At 44.7% G+C, this 20,109-nt stretch overlaps 1 protein-coding gene across 1 annotated transcript in view; it reads right to left on the bottom strand.

Annotated features, from left to right (window-relative positions):
• Positions 1 to 15,898, bottom strand: part of chn1 (chimerin 1) — a 190,975-nt gene extending 175,077 nt beyond the window's left edge. The window contains exon 1 of the mRNA XM_067987580.1: positions 15,782 to 15,898. Coding sequence (XP_067843681.1) covers positions 15,782 to 15,800 — 19 coding nt within the window. The 5' untranslated portion in view covers positions 15,801 to 15,898. The remainder of the gene's footprint in view (positions 1 to 15,781) is intronic.
• Positions 15,899 to 20,109: the final 4,211 nt, after the last annotated feature.

The raw sequence follows: 20,109 nt of genomic DNA on the forward strand, positions 1-20,109 counted from the left end.
ACACGTGGAGCTCCACAACACAGTGCTGTGACACATCCACCTGCACAGCAGGAGGGAGGGCTACCGCAGAGAGAGATGAGTCTCAGGGGGCACGACCCTCGCCACAGGGTCTACAGACCGAGGCTCAGCTTCCTGGACCTCTCTGAGCAGCTGTGCATACGGAGGCTCAGAGTCACTCGACATGTAGTTGTGGACATCTGCAGCCTCCTTCATGCCGAGCTGCTCCCGGCTGGCCTGAGCACCATCTTCTTAACTGTCGCTGTCAAAGTCACCACTGCCCTCAACAACTTCTCCTCCGCATCCTTCCAGGGTGCCACCGGGAACATCGCCGACGTCTCTCAGTCGTCTGCACAAAAGAGCCCTGCAAATACACCTACACCCACTCTGCAGTGACACAATGGGTGGCATCAGTTGTGGGTCTCCATTGTGATCCTCAGGAAAGGGCATCATTGCATAAACCAGACAAGATTCGCAAAGATGTGGCAGTAGTGGTGCCAATATAATATGTGATGTGAGTTGATCAGAAATTAAATATAAGTAAAAACCATGACAAACCCTCAAACACCCTTGTTCATCCCCTTCATGCTCACAACACATTTGCCTTCCGCTTCCTACTGCACATATGTGGCTGGTTGAGTGAGGCTGACTGTGAAAGAGATGCATGAGAGGGTGAGTATGAGATAGAGCCATGAGATGTATGAGGATTGGGTTGAGTGGTAGTGGCGGGATGAGTACTGGCGAGGTGAGTAAGTGCAGGTAAGATGAGGATGAGGTTTGAGTGGGTGTGAGGAGTGATGTGACAGAGTAGTGTTGGCAGTGCAGAAGGAGATGTGGGGTGGGGGCGGTGATGTGGCAGATGGAGTGTAGGGGAATGAGTAAGTGTACTCACTTTGGCTGACCTACTTAGGTCATTGCAGCGCCTCCTGCACTGTATGCAGGTGGGAGATATGTTGGTGGTGCAGGTGACCTCCTCTGCCACCTCGAGCCAGGCCTTCGTGGTGGCAGAGGCAGGCGGCTTCCTCCCGCCCGCCAGGGGGAAGATCTCTGTCCTCCCCCTCCTCCTCACCCCATCCAATGATACCTGGAGTGAGGCATCATTAAACCTGGGAGCAGCCTTCCCCCTGGGCTGCTCCACGCTGTATTTTTTCCGATTTGTTGCAGCATCTGTCAGTGGAGGACTGCCCCTTTAAATAGAGCTCCTCCAGCTGACAGAGCTTACTGCGCATGCGCAGTCCGCCCGACGCGCAGATCAGCAGTGGGGAACCCGGAAGACCAGGTAAGTGGATCCAATTAGGCTGCGATCGCACGTGGGGCAGACTGATTTCACCGGGCGCATTACCCACGCGCCCAATAGCCCCCCCCACCGCGAACCCGCAGCACTGGCAATATCGAGCCCAAGGTCTCTGTTGGCTGCTTACCTCTCGTTATATCCCCCTTTATCATTGAAGTGATTTCATCTCTAATCATTAAGGCTACTCCTCCCCCTCTTCCATTTTCCCTGTCTCTCCTGTAGACCTTATAACCTGGTATATTTAGTTCCCAATCCTGACCATCCTGCAGCCATGTCTCCGTAATAGCTATCATGTCATACCCTCGCATTCAGCTGAAGTTCTCTTCATTGAGCTGCTGCCAAACCATTCTGGCTGCAGGAAACTGCTATATCTTTCCCACTTCTGCACCATCCTCGACATCAGTGTCCTCTCCCTCACTATGCTAAACATCTTTCTCCATTGGTGTTGTCCCTATTGCAAAGTAAAGTTATGCAAATTACAGCAAACCACAATCATATGTGACACTCTTTCTGGGCTCTATTACAGGAAGAAACCAGACTTGTCTATATATCTAAATCATTGTTTGATGGCTGTAGTTGATCCATAGATCTGATTAAAGGAAGATGATAGTGGTTGTTGGAAGCCAATCATCTCAGCCCCAGTACATTGCTGCAGGACTTCCTCAGGGCAGTGTCCTTTGCCCATCCATCTTCAGCTGCTTCATCAATGACCTTCCCTCCATCATAAGGTCAGAAACGAGGATGTTCGCTGATGATTGCACACTGTTCAGTTCCATTCGCAACCCCTCAGATAATGAAGCAGTCCATGCCCGCATGTAGCAAGATCTGGACAACATCCAGGCTTGGGCTGATAAGTGGCAAGTAACATTCGCGCCAGACAAGTGCCAGGCAATCATCATCTCCAACAAGAGAGCGTCTAACCACCTTGACATTCAATGGCATTACCATTGTCGAATCCCTCACCATCAACATCCTGGGGGGTCACCATTGACCAGCAACTTAACAGGACCAGCCACATAAATACTGTGGCTACAAGAGCAGGTCAGAGGCTGGGTATTCTGTAGCAAGTGACTCACCTCCTGACTCCCCAAAGCCTTTCCACCATCTACAAGGCAAAGTCGGGAGTGTGATGGAATACTCTCCACTTGCCTGGATGAGTGCAGCTCCAACAACACTCAAGAAGCCTGACACCATCCAGGACGAAGCAGCCCGCTTGACTGGCACCCCATTCACCACCCTAAACATTCACTCCCTTCACCACCGGCGCACAGTGGCTGCAGTGTGTACTATCCACAGGATGCACTGCAGCAACTCGCCAAGGCTTCTTCGACAGCATCTCCCAAACCCGTGACCTCTACCACCTGGAAGGACAAGGGCAGCAGGCGCATGGGTACAACACCACCTGCACGTTCCCCTCCAAGTCACACACCATCTCAACTTGGAAATATATCGCCGTTTCTTCATCGTCGCTGGGTCAAAATCCTGGAACTCCCTACCTAACAGCACTGTGGGAGAACCTTCACCACACGGACTGCAGCGGTTCAAAAAGGCGGCTCACCACCACCTTCTCAAGGGGAATTTGGGATGGGCAATAAATGCCGGCCTTGCCAGCGACGCCCACATCCCATGAACGAATAAAAAAAAAGCAGAGTTCTGCAATTGGGCGTGGGCTCCAAAGAAAAGTCATAAGCCAAGCATGCAGGATATAGCCTTTGTCTCCATGCAGCCAGCCTTTAATTTGCTGTGCAGGGGCAAACAGGGGGAGGATGACACAATATAAATATGCATCATGGCAGTTACTAGGAAAGCAGGCACAGACCTGCCTGACAATTTGTGGTAGTCATCTCAAACCAGATGTGCATTAACAGTAAACTTCCTTGCAGTTCATGAAGGCGATCATATTGTGTGAAGCAGCCAATATGATGACATTGTTTTATATGGTATAATGTTCATATCCTTATTAAACAATGCATGTGCCAACTTATTGTGAAAAGCACCACAGAAGATTTGCTAGTGTAAGAAATACATCCTCTCCTCCCAGTAAACAAGTATGCTGATCTGCATAGGTGGTATATACTACATATAATCGCTTATGAGAAGGGCAAACTCAAAGATGAATCCCTGTTGCCTTGTTTTCTCCACATTTACCAGTTCCACCTGTCAAGAGAGTTAGTAGTGACAATTATAAGCAGACACAATTTCCATTTGGTATTAGGGGACACAAAATCATCTGCTTCACATTTCAGACAGGAAGATAACTATCACAAACACTTCATTTCTTAAATGGTTATATGATGTAGAATTGGGATACCCAATAACTAATGGCCAAAGACCATAACCCCAAATAGTGACTCTCTCAAGAACTGCCATCATAAACCAAACAGAGGGCATCCTGGAACTGATAGGTGGAGTGGGATCAGAACTAAGGCTGTTACCCTCGCCATTCTTGACCAACCCCAAATTTAGCAAGTTTCCTTATTTGCACTTTTAATGAAATTCGTAATTTTCCTCTGTCCAACAACCCCAACACCAAAGAAATAATGTCTATTCTTATTTTAATACAGCCTGGCAGCGCTCAGAAATTTTATCCAACAAGTAGCTGAGCCATTCAGAACAGGAATATCCCAGGTCTGATCCTTGGTTTGCGTCAAGTTAGCTGATCTGCAAAATTGTCAGTCGGGTCGCTATAACATCCCCACGGTTACATATTCAGCATTATTTGGAAAGAATAGGGAAGAAGGGAGGTGAAGTAGTTGTACTAATTAGAGACAACATAATGGCAATAGAAAAGAGGGACATAAATAATTTTAAGATAGAAACAGAATCCATATGGATTGTGACAAAGGATAAGAAGGGATCGATCACGTTAATAGTCATATTCTACAGACCACCTAATAGCGGAAGGGAAGTAAAGGAAGAAATACGTAGGCAAATCTATGAAATGAGTAAAAAAACACCGAATAATAATCATCATGGGAGGCTTCAACTAGCACCAAATAAACTGGCAAGACGTAGGGGAAGGGAAAAGGGGAATGGAGTTTCTACAATGTGTACATGACTCCTTTCTTAGTGTATGTGAGAAGCCCAAAAAGGGAATCACTGCTGGATCCAGTAATCGGAAATAAACCGAAGCATGTAAGAGAAGTAAGCGTAGGGGAACATCTAGGCAATAGTGATAACATAACATGGTTTAAAATGATGATTGAGAAAGACATAAGTAAGACAAAGACCAAAGTAATAAATTGGAAAAAAGCTAATTTTGAGGGGATGAGAATGGAACTCGGGAAGGTAAATGGGAAAAAAATATTGACAAAAGAGATAGACCAGCAGTGGGAAATATTTAAAATGGTGATCAACAGAGTTCAGGAGAAATATATTCCTCTAAAAAACAGGAACAAACAAGCCAACAATGTAACACTATGGATGAATAAAGAGATAAAGGTAAAATTGAAACTAAAAAAAGGGATACTCTAATTACATAGACAATAAAGGAGAGGATGACAAAAGGGACTATGAAGAGGTTAAGAAGGATGTCAAAAAAACAATTCGGAAAGCAAAGAGGAACTACGAAATTAAATTATCAAGGAATATAAAAAGAAATTGTGAAGTATTCTACAGACACATAAATAACAAAAGAAAAATCAGGATAGGGACACCAAGGGATGCACAAGACAAACTCATAGGTAATGACAGCGAAATGGCAGAAATATTGAATGGTTACTTTGCCTCAGTATTTACCAGCGAGACTAACATAGTCGGCATGACATTAGAAGGAGAGATCAAAAAAGATTTGAAGACATTTAAGATAGAAAGGGGGGAGATATTTGATAAACTATTCAAACTTGGAAAGGATAAAACCCCTAGTTTGGATGGATTGCATCTGCACATATTAAAAGAAATTAGGGAAGAGATAGCAGAGGCACTATTACATATATATAAAAATTCATTGGAAAAGGGAATAGTATCAGTGGACTGAAGGTCAGCTAACGTGATTTAATCGCTATATTTTAAAAAAGGGAGATAGAACAAGTCCAGGGAACGACATCAAAAGCAAAATAAAGCGGATGCTGGAAATCTGAAATAAAAACAGAAAATGCTGGAAAAGCCTTGTTCTGACGAAAGGTCTTTGACCTGAAATGTTAACTCTGTTTCTTTTGCCACAGATGCTGCCTCACTCACTGAGCTTTTCCAGCATTTTCTGTTCTTATTTCAGGGAACAATAGACCAGTTAGCTTAATGTCAGTAGTAGGAAAGATAACGTAATCTTTACTCAAAGGTGTAATAGAAAAACATCTAGAAAACAAAAACATAATCGAGTAGTCAGCACGCATTTCAGAAGGGAAAGTCAAGCTTGACTAACCTTATTGCATTCTTTGAAGAAATAACAGAAAGAGTAGATAAGGGTAATGCTGTAGGTGTAATATATTTCGATATAATAGGCCTTCGATAAGGTGGACTCATTGCAGACTCATGACTAAGGCCAGAACATGTAGAGTCAGGGGATAGGTAGCAGAATGGATAGCAAGCTGGCTACAAAACAGAAAACAGAGAACAGAGAGTAGGGGTTAACGGTAGCTACTCAGACTGGCAAAAGGTGGGAAGTGGTGTTCCATGGGGAATGGTACTGGGACCACTGTTGCTCACAATTTACATTAACGATTTGGAAATCAGAAGTACAATTTAAAAATTTATGGACAAAACAAAATTTGTGGGGGGGGGGGGAATGCCGTTAATACAAAGGAAACATGCGTTAAAATGCAAGACGACTTAATAAACTTGTAGAATGGGTGTATAATTGGCAAATTAGTTTCAATATAGATATGGTAAATATAGATGGTAGGAAGAATAAAGAGGCCACATACTGCTTGAATAATAAGAGTCTAAATGTGGTGGAGGAGCAAAGAGATCTTGGGTGCAGATACACAAATCACTAAAAGTAGTGGCACAGTTAATAAGGCCATAATAAAGGCAAACCAAACACTGGGATTCATTTTTAGAGGGACAGAATTGAAAAGCAGAGAAGTTATGTTAAACTTGTATACGACTTTGGTTAGACCATGCTTGGAGTACGGCCAACAGTTCTGGTCTCCAAATTATAAAAAGGATATAGAGGCACTGGAGAAGGTGCAAAAAAGATTCACAAGGATGATACCAGAACTGAGAGGATATACTTATCAGGAAAGACTAAACATGCTGGGCTCTTTTCTCAATAGAAGAGAAGGCTGAGGGGTGACCTGATAGAAATCTTTAAGATAATGAAAGAGTTTGATAGGGTAGACGTAGAGAAAATGTTTCCACTGTATTTCCATTGTAAGCAGTGTAGATGAAAACATAAAATTACAAAGCGATATTGATAGATTAGGTGAATTTGCCACAGTTTTGCCCATGGAATTCAATGTAGACAAATGTGAGGTCATCCACTTTGGATCAAAAAAGGATAGAACAGGGTATTTTCTAAATGGTAAAAAGTTAAAAACAGTGGATGTCCAAAGGGACTTAGGGGTTCAGGTACATAGATCATTGAAGTGTCATGAACAGGTGCAGAAAATAATCAATAAGGCTAATGGAATGCTGGTCTTTATATCTAGAGGACTAGAGTACAAGGGGGCAGAAGTTATGCTGCAGCTATACAAAACCCTGGTTAGACCGCACCTGGAGTACTGTGAGCAGTTCTGGGCACCGCACCTTCGGAAGGACATTTTGGCCTTGGAGGAAGTGCAGCGTAGGTTTACTAGAATGATAACCGGACTTCAAGGGTTAAGTTACGAGGAGAGATTACACAAATTGGGGTTGTATTCTCTAGAGTTTAGAAGGTAATGGGGTAATGTGATCGAAGTTTATAAGATATTAAGGGGAACAGATAGGGTGGACAGAGAGAAACTATTTCCACTGGTTGGGGATTCTAGGAGTAGGGGGCACAGTCTAAAAATTAGAGCCAGACCTTTCAGGAGCGAGATTAGAAATCATTTCTACACACAAAGGGTAGTAGAAGTTTGGAACTCTCTTCCGCAAATGGCAATTGATACTAGCTCAATTGCTAAATTTAAACCTGAGATAGATAGCTTTTTGGCAACCAAAGGTATTAAGGGATATGGGCCAAAGGCAGGTATATGGAGTTAGATCACAGATCAGCCATGATCTTATCAAATGGCCGAGCAGGCGCGAGGGGCTGAATGGCCTACTCCTGTTCCTATGTTCCTACATGTGGGGAAGTTTAAAACTAGGGATCATCAGTGTAAGATAGTCACTAATAAATCCAATAGGGAATTCAGGAGAAACTTCTTTACCCAAAGAGTGGCAAGAATGTGGTACGTGCTATCACAAGGACCAGTTCAGGCAAATAGCATAGATGCATTTAAGGGAAAGCTCTATAAGCACACGAAGGAGCAAAGAATGGAAGGGTATAATGACAGGAGTACATGAAGTAGGGAAGGAGGAGATTTGTGTGGGGTGGGGGCGGAGAAGGGGAGACCGGGGTGGGGGGGGAGGGAGAAGGGGAGACCGGGGTGGGGGGGGGGGGGGGGGGAGAGGGAGAAGGGGAGACCGGGGTGGGGGGGGGGGGGAGAGGGAGAAGGGGAGACCGGGGTGGGGGGGGGGGGGGGGAGAGGGAGAAGGGGGGACCGGGGTGGGGGGGGGGGGGGGGGGGGAGAGGGAGAAGGGGAGACCGGGGTGGGGGGGGGGGGGGGGGGGGGGGGAGAGGGAGAAGGGGAGACCGGGGGGGGGGGGGGGGAGAGGGAGAAGGGGAGACCGGGGTGGGGGGTGGGGGGGGGGAGAGGGAGAAGGGGAGACCGGGGTGGGGGGGGGGGGGGGGGGGGGGAGAGGGAGAAGGGGAGACCGGGGTGGGGGGGGGGGGGGGAGAGGGAGAAGGGGAGACCGGGGTGGGGGGGGGGGGGGGAGAGGGAGAAGGGGAGACCGGGGAGAGGGAGAAGGGGAGACCGGGGAGAGGGAGAAGGGGAGACCGGGGTGGGGGGGAGAGGGAGAAGGGGAGACCGGGGTGGGGGGGAGAGGGAGAAGGGGAGACCAGGGTTGGGGGGGAGGGAGAAGGGGAGACCGGGGTGTGGGGGGGGGGGGGGGGAGAAGGGGAGACCGGGGTTGGGGGGGGGGGGGAGGGAGAAGGGGAGACTGGGGTGGGGGGGGGGGGGGGAGGGAGAAGGGGAGACTGGGGTGGGGGGGGGGGGGAGGGAGAAGGGGAGACCGGGGTGGGGGGGGGGGGGGAGGGAGAAGGGGAGACCGGGGTTGGGGGGGGGGGGAGGGAGAAGGGGAGACTGGGGTGGGGGGGGGGGGGGGGGGGGAGGGAGAAGGGGAGACCGGGGAGGGGAGGGAGAAGGGGAGACCGGGGAGGGGAGGGAAAAGGGGAGACCGGGGAGGGGAGGGAGAAGGGGAGACCGGGGAGGGGAGGGAGAAGGGGAGACCGGGGAGGGGAGGGAGAAGGGGAGACCGGGGAGGGGGGGGGGAGAAGGGGAGACCGGGGAGGGGAGGTTATTTTTCATATAAAAGAGCCCCACCAAGAGAATATCATCAATTGAGAGAGGTGGGATGAAAGCAAACTTAGCCCACATTAATTGGTTGGAAAAAACGGCAGTTCAAACAGCAGGTCAGCAGTGGAAGATAATTAAATACGAGTTGGAGAAAGCACAGGTTAAATCGTTAATGGGATTACAAGTAGCAATTACCAGACCTAGATGGTTTGCATCACAGTAAAGGAGGAAATAGCAGAGGCACTAAACATAAATTTCCAAAAATCTCTAGAAATGAGATGTGATGGACTGGGGTTGACAATTGTAAACAATTTTACAACACCAAGTTATAGTCCAACAATTTTTATTTGAAATCTACAAGCTTTCGGAGGCTTCCTCCTTCGTCAGGTAAATGTTGTTAATAACCTTCTGGGCCTAGATTTTTACTCTGAGCCATGGAGAGCTGGGGGGACGGGGGTGAACATTTCTGGGCGAGAAACCCGAAAGTATGGGTTTCCCGGTCATCCTGACGATTTTGATGTGAGGACGTCTTTTAAATTTTTTGAGCCAGTTTCCCGCCCGACAGGCAGCCAGATTGACAGGCGGGCTGTCTGCAGGGTGGGAAAGCAGCCGGGGAGCGGATGCCAGGTATGTCTGACATCGGGGGGGGGGTGTGGGGATGGAGATATCGATGGGGAGTGGAAACATTGGTTGGGTGTGAGGGGGTTCAGCGAAATTGGGGGGGGGGGGGGCGGGGGAGGTCGGAGGCATTGCTAGGGGGGAGGGGTCGGAGACATCGGTAGGGTACACCATCGTGGTGGGGGGGAAGGGGTGGCGGCTGATCACGTGTTGGATTGCAGCAGGTAAGCTTGTTAGGCCTGAAGGAAACAATCCCGCTCCTCCTGACCGTGGCGAGAATCAGGTAACTTTCATCAGGATAACATTCTTAACCAATACATTTTCGGCCCAACGAGGAAGGAGGCATTGGTTCTAGGGAGTGAGGCGGGCCAAGTGGAGCAAATGTCAGTGGGGGGGCATTTAGGGAGCAGCGATCATAGTATCATAAGGTTTAGAATAGCTATGGAAAAGGACATGGACCACTCTAAAGTAAAAATACTCAAATGGAGGAGGGCCAATTTCAATAGGAAGAGAACAATCTGGCCCAGGTAAATTGGAATCATAGATTGGCAGGCAAAACTGAAATTGAATGGTGGACAGCCTTTAAAGAGGAGATGGTTCAGGTACAGACTAGGCACATTCCCACGAGGCAGAAAGGTAGGGCAACTAAAGCCAGAGCTCCCTGGATGACAAAAGAGATAGTGAGCAAGATGAAACTGAAAAAAGGGACGCATGACAGATGTCAGGTTGATATCACAAGTGAGAACCAGGCAGAATATAGAAAGTTCAGAGGGGAAGTGAAAAAGGAAATAAGAGGGGCAAAGAAAGAGTATGAGAATAGACTGGCGGCCAACATAAAAGGGAATCCAAAAGTCTTCTATAGGCATGTAAACAGTAAACAGGTAGTAAGAGGAGGGGTTAGGCCGATTAGGGGCCATAAAGGAGATCTACTCATGGAGACAGAGGGTATGGCCAAGGTACTAAATGAATACTTTGCATCTGTCTTTACCAAGGAAGAAGATGCTGCCAGAGTCTCAGTGAAGGAAGATGTAGTTGAGATACTGGATGGGTTAAAAATTGATATAGAAGAGGTACTAGAAAGGCTAGTTGTACTTAAAGTAGATAAGTCACCCGGTCCGGATGGGATGCAAGATGGAAATTGCTGAGGTACTGGCCATAATCTTCCAAACATCTGTAGATACAGGGGTGGTGCCAGAGGTCTGGAGAATTGCAAATGTTACACCCTTGTTCAAAAAAGGGTGTAAGGATAAACCCAGCAACTATAGGCCACTCAGTGGCGGGGAAACTTTTAGAAACGATAATCCGAGGCAGAATTAACAGTCACTTGGACAAGTGTGGATTGATTAGGGAAAGCCAGCATGGATTTGTTAAAGGCAAATCGTGTTTAAATAACCTGATAAGAGTTTTTTGATGAGATAACAGAGAGGGTAGATGAGGGCAATACAGTTGATGTGGTGTATATGAACTTTCAAAAGGCGTTAGATAAAGTGCCGCATGGTAGACTTATCATCAAGATTGCGTCCCATGGAATAAAGGGGGCAGTAGCAATATGGATACAGAATTGGCTAAGGGACAGGAAACAGAGGGTAGTGGTGAACAGCTGTTTTTCAGACTGGAGGGAGGTGTACGGTGGTGTTCCCCAGGGGTCGGTGCTGGTACCACTGCTTTTCTTGATATATATTAAAGACTTGGATTTGCAGATGGCACAAAACTTGGAAGAGTAGTAAACAGTGAGGAGGATAGTGATCGACTGCAAGAGGATATAGACAGGTTGGTGGCATGGGCAGACACGTGGCAAATGAAATTTAACGCAGAAAAATGCGAAGTGATACATTTTGCTAGGAAGAATGAGGAGGGGCAATATAAACCAGAGGGCACAACTCTAAAAGGGGTACAGGAGAGATCTGGGGGTATATGTGCACAAATACATTTTGCTAGGAAGAATGAGGAGGGGCAATATAAACCAGAGGGCACAACTCTAAAAGGGGTACAGGAGAGATCTGGGGGTATATGTGCACAAATTGTTGAAGGTGGCGGGGCAGGTTGAGAAAGCTTAAAAAAGCATATGGGATCCTGGGCTTTATAAATAGAGGCATAAAGTACGGAAGTCATGATGAAACTTTATAGAACACTGGTTCGGCCACAGCTGGAGTATTGCCAGTTCTGGGCACCGCACTTTAGGAAAGATGTGAAGGCCTTAGAGAGGGTGCAGAAGAGATTTACTAGAATGATTCCAGGGGTGAGGGACTTAAATTACAGGGATAGACTGGAGAAGTTGGGGCTGTTCTCCTTACAACAGAGACGGTTGCAAGGAGATTTGATAGAGGTATTCAAAATCATGAAGGGTCTAGACAGAGTAGATAGAAAGAAACTGTTCCCATTGGTGGAAGAGTCAAGAACCAGAGGGCATAGATTTAAGGTGATTGACAAAAGAACTAAAGGTGACATGAGGAAGGCTTTTTTTTAAAACAGAGTGAGTGGTTAGGATCTGGAATGCACTGCCCGAGGGGGTGGTGAAGGCAGATTCAATCATGGCCTTCAAAAGGGAACTGGATAAGCACTTGAAAGGAAAAAGATTGCAGTGCTACAGGGATAGGGCGGGGGAGTGGGATTAGCTGGAATGCTCTTGCATAGAGCCAACACAGACTCGATGAGCCGAATGGCCTCCTTCTGTGCTGTAACCGTACTACGATTCTATGATTCTAAGGCCAAGGAATCCCGGCCCCCAGGAGTTAAAAATAAAACAGCTATTAAAATGAAGGCACGCAGCCTCCTTAAAGATTTTACTGACCGACCCGCCTCGAGAGCGGATTGGTCACCCATCACCCGACCCCCGTCCCGACCCGCCTCCATTAAAACCGGAAGTGGGCGGGTTGGAGGCAAGTTGGGGTTGGGTTTTAAATTTTTCACCTTCCCATCCGCTACCAATCCACCCATCCATCCTTGGGTGGTAAAATTACCCCCCTGGAGTCCACAAAGCAGGATGAAATTAGTGAACAGTTAGAAAGCCACGGGTTAATCAGGTATTGTCAGCATGGATTTATAAGAGAAAGGTCATAATTTTAATTTTTTGAGGAAATCACAGAGTACATAGATACATAGAATGCAGTGGATGTATTTTCTGAATGCGTTCAATAAGGAGTCACATAGAGACTTAGGAAAATTCAGTTGCATGATATTGAAGTGAGTGTAGCCACATAGCTAAAGGGATAGCTAGGGGTCAGAAAGCAAAGAATTGGGGTAAGTAACTGTTTCTTGGATTGGTGGAATGTGTGTCATACCTCAGGGATCTGTGCTGGACCTTTTTTGTTTTCCATTTATATAAATGATTTGGACACAGGCAAATTATATCGAAGCTTAATGATAATATCAAATTAGGGGCATGGCAAGCCATGAGGAAGAATGCAGGAAGATAGACAGGTTACCAGATAGGTGTCAGATACAGTGCTAAGTAGAAAAATGTGAAGCATTTTGGGAAAAACAATGAAAGGAAGTATACCTGAAATAGTATGGTTTCCAACAGGGTGGAGGAAGAGTGCATTCTGAGGTGCAAATATATACATCTTTAAAGGTAAAAGTGCAGGTTAAAAGGCCATAAAAATGCAAATGAATTCTAGTTTTTATATTTAAGAACAATGAATATAAAACAATGAAGTAGTGAATTTGCACAAGATATTAGTTAGGCCATAGTTGGAATGTTGCATGCAATTGTGGTAACACTGTTATAGTATTGATATCAGAGCTATGGGAGGGGTGGAGCAAAGATTCACTATAACAATACGTGAAATGAGAAGTTATAGTTATGAGGAAAAGCTCAAATTATTGGGGCTTTCTTCACTAGAGCACAGAAATTTGGGGAGTGTAATAAAGGTTTTCAAAATAATGAGGGGTTTTGAGAGGGTATTTGGTAAAATATTGTTTCCAAAGGATGGTGAATTTGTAACAAGGGGGCAAGGACTGAGGATTATCACTCGGAGAACTAAGGGGAAATTAGAAGTTTTTTCCACTGAGTTATTTGAATATAAAATAGTTTACCACAAGTGGATACCAGCAGAAACCAGACCATTTAAAATAAAATTGGATAAGTATTTGAAAAGAATGTAAAAAGATATACAGGAAAGGGCAAGCAAATAAGAACATAAGAAATAGGAGCAGGAGTAGGCCATATGGCCCCTCAAGCCTGTTCCGCCATTCAATCAGATCATGGCTTATCTTCGACCTCAACTTTCCCACCCGATTCCCATATCTCTTGATTCCCCTAGGGTCATCTATCTCAGCCTTGAATATATTCAATGACTCAGCATCCACAGCTCTCTGGGGTAGAGAATTCCAAAGATTCACAACCCTCTGAGAGAAGAAATTCTTCCTCATCTCAGTCTCGAATTGCTAACCCCTTATCCAGTGACTATGCCCCTAGTTCTAGACTCTCCAGTCTGGGGAAACAACCTCTCGGCATCTACCCTGTCAAGCCCCCTCAGAATCTTATATGTTTCAATGAAATCACCTCTTGTTCTTCTAAATTCCAGAGAGTATTGGCCCATTCTACTCAACCTCTCTTCATAGGACAACCCTCTCATCCCAGGAATTAATCTAATGAACCTTTGTTGTACCGCCTCCAAGGCAAGTATATCCTTCCTTAGATTAGGAGACCAAAACTGAACGTAGTACTCCAGGTGAGGTCTCACCAATGCCCTTACAACTGTCGTAAGACTTCCTTACTCTTGTACTCCAACCCCCTTCAATAAAGGCCAACATGCCATTTGCTTTCCTCATTGTCTGCTGTACCTGCATTCTAACTTTTTGTGTTTCTTGTACAAGGACACCTAAGTCTCTCTGAACACCAACATTTAATAGTTTCTCACCATTTAAAAAATATTCTGTTTTTCTATTCTTCCTACCGAAGTGAATAACCTCACATTTCCCACATTATACTCCTTCTTGCCCACTCACTTAACCTGTCTATATCCCTTTGCAAACTCTGTGTCCTCCTCACAGCTTACTTTCCCACCTAGCTTTGCATCGTCAGCAAACTTGTATACATTATACTCGGTCTCTTCATCGAAGTCATTAATATAGATTGTAAATAGCCGAGACCCAAGCAACGATCCTTGCGGCACCCCACTAGTTACAGCGTGCCAACCTCAGAATGATCCGTTTATCCCTACTCTCTGTTTTCTGTCCTTTAACCAATCCTCTATCCATGCTAATATATATTACCCCCAACCCCATGAGCCCTTACCTTGTGTAACAACTTTTTACGTGGCACCTTGTTGAATGCCTTTTGAAAATTCAAATATACTACATCCACTGGTTCCCCTTTATCTACCCTGATAGTTACATCCTCAAAAATCTCTAATAAATTTGTCAAACACGATTTCCCTTTCATAAAATGAATTAGGGTAGAATGCTCCAGTTGAAGAGCTATAGTTAGTGCAGCTAGAATGGGCCAAATCATCTCCTTCTGCTATAATTTTAATGATTCTATGAACTAAAAAAAAAATTTCATCCTTGCTTTGTTTCTGAATTGGTATTGTTGTGTGCTGCCTGGTCTGAGCTGGAATAATTCAGGAGTTGACCACTGAACTGATTTCAAATGCAAGTGCTAGCAGTCTGCATATACACAGAGGGTCACACCAGCACATTTTTTTCATGCCAATCTGACAAGTGGAATCAGTAGTAGTGGCAGCATGACTCAACAACTTGTGGATGGATTCTTAATTATTTTGATTTTATGAATTAATTTTTGTCATTGAGCAGATAATAAATTAATAAAAATAATTCCTCTCCTCCCTCCCCCACAAAACAATTTGCCACTTTGTTTTACAGATTGTATATGTACTCTGATCAACCTTTGAAACAAAATAGCTTTCTGTAATTTATATCAGTAATATTGATATAAAACAATTATTCAGTTTTATTATGACCTACAAAATATGACCTGCACTGTTATGGTTAGCTCATTTTGTGCAGATTAAAACTGGAAGGAGATTTCAATTCTGCAGATTAATCCAGTTCAGGATTAATGTACATAACGCACTAAAGACACTACTTATTAAAAACTGCTAAATTAAATATTAACTGTTTTCTGAATGCAATAATCACACTGTAAATCAAACAAATTTCCATTACAAAATAAACTTCTGTAACTTAACTGTCCATAATAAAATTTGCTACCATACTATGTTTGGGAGCATACGCCCTTAAATTTAAGCCTTTACGTAGAGCAACAAACACAATGACCAGACTCCAGCCCACATACATCTTTCACAATTCCCGTTTAATCATATTAAAAACAAAACGCTGTTCCGCAGTGCAAGTGTAACGGATTCCGCTTCGAGAAGAATAAATAGAAACATCAGATGTCTTTGTATTCAAGTTTGTCAGTGCAACTTACCAAACACAGTTAAAGCCATTATTGCTGGGAATCCGGTTCTTTCCTTTCGGAGCTGCTCAATGTCCAGTCACTGATTCACACACCCAATGCCAGTCACCAACCTCACAAGCGCTTCAGGACACCTCAACCCTTCCTCTCTAAACATGAAAATATGAGCCATAAATTACATATTTGAGACTACATCTCCTAACTTGCTAAGAAACTAACAAAAACATTTTATTCTGATTAAAGACCAGTCCACACGAAAAAAAATAGGAAATGTATGTGGACTTCTATGCAAAAGTATTTTTTAAAAACTGTTTCAAAAAGCAAATATTATAAGGAAACTGTGTACCATGAACACTGTAAAATGACTAGTATTCTGCATCACACTGCATCCTCCGTCCTCCAAGCCGCCATTTTGCTTCAACACATGACCATCTTCCCCCACTGGTGCAGCCTGTCAATGCGGTAACCATGACGACCCATCTCCGCGCGCTACCCTCCAGGGAGCGGAGCTCGGGACACGCGAGCTCAGTCACACGAGTCTCATCATCCGCCCTCAGCACGAAACGCATCCGTTGGGTCTGCAATGTCTGTGCGTCTGCATCAATAACGCTCCCCTGGACAGGGCTCTAAATGTTTAAAAAATGCTATTCGTGGGACATAGCGAGGAATCTACGCGCCACCTCTCCTGCAAAGCCTTTATTTGAGGACTGGAGATGCATTTTTTCTAATATTTAAGAAGGCATGGACAGACGATAACATCCACAAAACGGGTCTCTTAAATATGGAGATCGTACACTGTCTGCCCCTCTATTTTGAAGGTGACACCCTAATTTCTGAACATTTTTAATGTCCTGCGCTGGGTTACTGCTATATTTTGTACCGATCGGAATTAAAAAATGGTATCAACCCAAAGCTTTCAATAGAATCCCAACACCAATTCGATTACAAGTTACTCTTCCCCCACTTTGCTAAATCTTCACCCTCATAAAATATTCCTCAGGCTGAAGGCTCTGAGTGCGCCACTAAGAAGAAATGAACAGCTTCTTCGAATCGGTATTCAAATGCAGCTGAGTCCCTCCAGACTTGAATACAAGTGCCTTGTACCAGCAGCGCTGGTTGGAGGGATCCTGCCATGTCAGTGATGGCAGGGAGGAACAACAGAGTTGGAAGAGCAGAAGATGGGAGTGGAAACATAGGTCTGAAGGAGACTGCTGAGGTATGGAGAAATGAGACCATATAGGGCTTTGCAGACAAGTGTGAAGATTTTGCACTGAGAACTGATGGATGGGGAGTCAGCTGAGATCAGCAGGGTAGAGGTGATAAGTGAGTATAAGTGTGCCGGATAGGATGCCAACGGAGTTCTGAATCATTGGAATTTATGTAGTGTGGAGCTTGGGAGGCTGGCATGGAAAGCTTTGGGAAAGTCAATTCTGGATGTGACAAAGGCATGAAGAAGGGTTTCAGTGGCAGTGGGGATGAAATAGAGACAGCGACAGGTAATACTTTCCAGGTGGAAGTAAGTGGTCTTGGTTATAAACTAGATGTGAGATTTGAAGCAAATTTCAGCATCTAGCAAGACGCTGAGGTTGTGCAGTGTCGGGTTGAGATTGAATGGACATCAGAGAAGGGAGATGGAATCATGTAGTAAAGTGCAGAATTTCTGTTGGGGAGCTAACAGGATGGCTTGGGTCTTGCCGGTGAGCTGCAGAAAGTTCTTCTTTGTCCATGACTTGATTTCAAATAGGCAAATCGGACAGCGGAGCAACAGTGGTGAAATCAAGAGTGGTGGTGAGAAGGTAAAGCCAAGTGCCATTGGCACACATAGGAAAGATGAACCTATAGTTTTCCTGAAATTGAATTATAAACAAGCAAGTGATGACACTACGGCTTAAATATTTTGATAAACATATAATGTGAAATTTCCATTTTTTAAAATTCATTCATGGGATGTGGGCGTCGCTGGCGAGGCCGGCATTTATTGCCCATCTCTAATTGCCCTTGAGAAGGTGGTGGTGAGCCGCCTTCTTGAACCGCTGCAGTCCGTGTGGTGACGGTTCTCCCACTCTGCTGTTAGGAAGGGAGTTCCAGGATTTTGACCCAGCGACGATGAAGGAACGGCGATATATTTCCAAGTCAGGATGGTGTGTGACTTGGAGGGGAACGTGCAGGTGGTGTTTTTCCCATGTGCCTGCTGCTCTTGTCCTTCTAGGTGGTAGAGGTCGTGGGTTTGGGAGGTGCTGTCAAAGAAGCCTTGGCGAGTTGCTGCAGTGCATCCTGTGGATGGTACACACTACAGCCACTGTGCGCCGATGGTGAAGGGAGTGAATGTTTAGGGTGGTGGATGGGGTGCCAATCAAGCAGGCTGCTTTATCTTGGATGGTGTCGAGCTTCTTGAGTGTTGTTGGAGCAGCACTCATCCAAGCAAGTGGAGAGTTGCAACTCAGTTGCAACTCATCAGCATACTTAAAATATTGCCTCACATTTTAAGCATAAACAAAATTAAAGTGGTGTTCATTTGCTGATAACCCTCTGCTCTATAGAGTGAAAGTGAACCTATCTGCATGTGCCCTACAGAAGAAAGGATTTGAACAACCCATGTTGTGGATTGAAAGGCAGTGGTTAAAGTGGATTTGAATGCTCCAGTTCTTCAGTCTAGCTCTTAAAACAACCCTGATTTATGCTGTCTCCCACCAAAGTTCCAATTAGTTTCCTGGTCAAGTCCCGCTGATATCCACAGATGAAGCTTCCTCCCTGTATATATTGTGTATACTCCTATTTTATGAGATAATACATTAATAAATAGAATCATATCACTTAATTAGTCAAAAGGTTCAACCAGTAAATACATTTTAACACATTGTTCAAAAGTGCTAAAAGGACTGTTTTTGTTCAAGTGAGTAATGGTTGTAAATTTCAGAGTGATTGGGAATTTTCAGAAAAATAAATTACTATTGCTAAACAAAAAGCAAAAAAATTGCAAATGCTAGATATCTGAAACAAAATCATCAGACAACATCTGTGGAGAGAGCCAATCAGTTGATTTTTCAGATGTGGATGGGGTTGCCAACCCTCCAGAAATATCCTGGAATCTCCAGGAATTGAAGATTAATCTCCAGGATACTGCTGCAATTATTCTAGGAGAAAAATCATAGAGGCATTAAAAAAATGTTTCCTTTTTTCAATTTCTTTGAACACTTTCGGGAATAATTTATAAAATATTGGTGGTGGGAAAATAGGCTGTTTGACTGACAGTCAAGAATTATCTAATCAGGTAATGAAGAGTCTAATCAGGTAATGGAGAGTCTATTCACTTTCCAATTGGCGTGGGCAGACAATGCGCCATGAGGATGGATGTGTTGAGTGACCAATGGCGGGAGGTGGGGGCGGGGCAGGTGAAGGCAGGAGGTCATGTGATGAAACCCCCATGAATACATTCAACCAGAGTTGGTAACCCTAGGTGCGGACCCTTCATCACAGCTGGAGGATATTACAGATGAACAGCATTTTAAAAGGAACAGATCAAAAGGAAGAGGAGGGGAAAACACACACATACAAAGAAATAGAATGACCTGTAAAGAGCTTAAGCAGAAAAAAGATGATTAAATGGCAGAAGTCATATTAGACAATAGGAGGCATTTTAAGAGAAATCGAGAACGTTTACAAGTCACTGAGAACATGTAAATAGCTGAGGAGGTGTGGAACAAGGCAGGTAAAAATGCAAACAGGAGAAACTGGGAACACAGAACAGGATCTAGGGGCCCACCACCAAACACGTATTTTCCTCTTCTGATTCAGCTCCTTTTTTGTCTGTTATCTCTTAAACCCAACTCCCACCCATTTGACATGCATCTCAAACCTCACCCCTTCAATAGTGTTTACATTTGTTAAGAAGGGGGACTCAGCATTCAGAACCTTTTGTAACCTTATACACCATCCTTTGTGGTCAGTTTTCTCTCTGTGCAAGTTAAAGTAACTTGGTAGTTTGGAGCTTAAGTGCTTCCAGACCATGATCAGACTTTACTGCGTGCTACAAAATTATCCTGTATTATTTTGTGTGTACACAAGTTATCACATCAGGAAATTGAGTTTGATCTGTACAGCATTTGGAATTCATTGATTTAATGTTGCATACTTTTGCCTCAACTGAGGCCTTTCTGAGCTACAGAATTTCTATAACCACCCCAAACGTGGACATGGAGCCTGATCTGCACAACTCGCCTTCTTGTTGTCATGTTTTTGTCACATTTTTTGTGTCAACTTTCTCCGATTATAAATTTCTTTGTCAAGATTTATAATGAGTTTTGCCTATGTAAATTTGTAATGCTGTGGTTACAGTCTCC

This window comes from Heptranchias perlo, chromosome 7 (assembly GCF_035084215.1).
Source record: "Heptranchias perlo isolate sHepPer1 chromosome 7, sHepPer1.hap1, whole genome shotgun sequence".
Classification (NCBI taxonomy): domain Eukaryota; kingdom Metazoa; phylum Chordata; class Chondrichthyes; order Hexanchiformes; family Hexanchidae; genus Heptranchias; species Heptranchias perlo.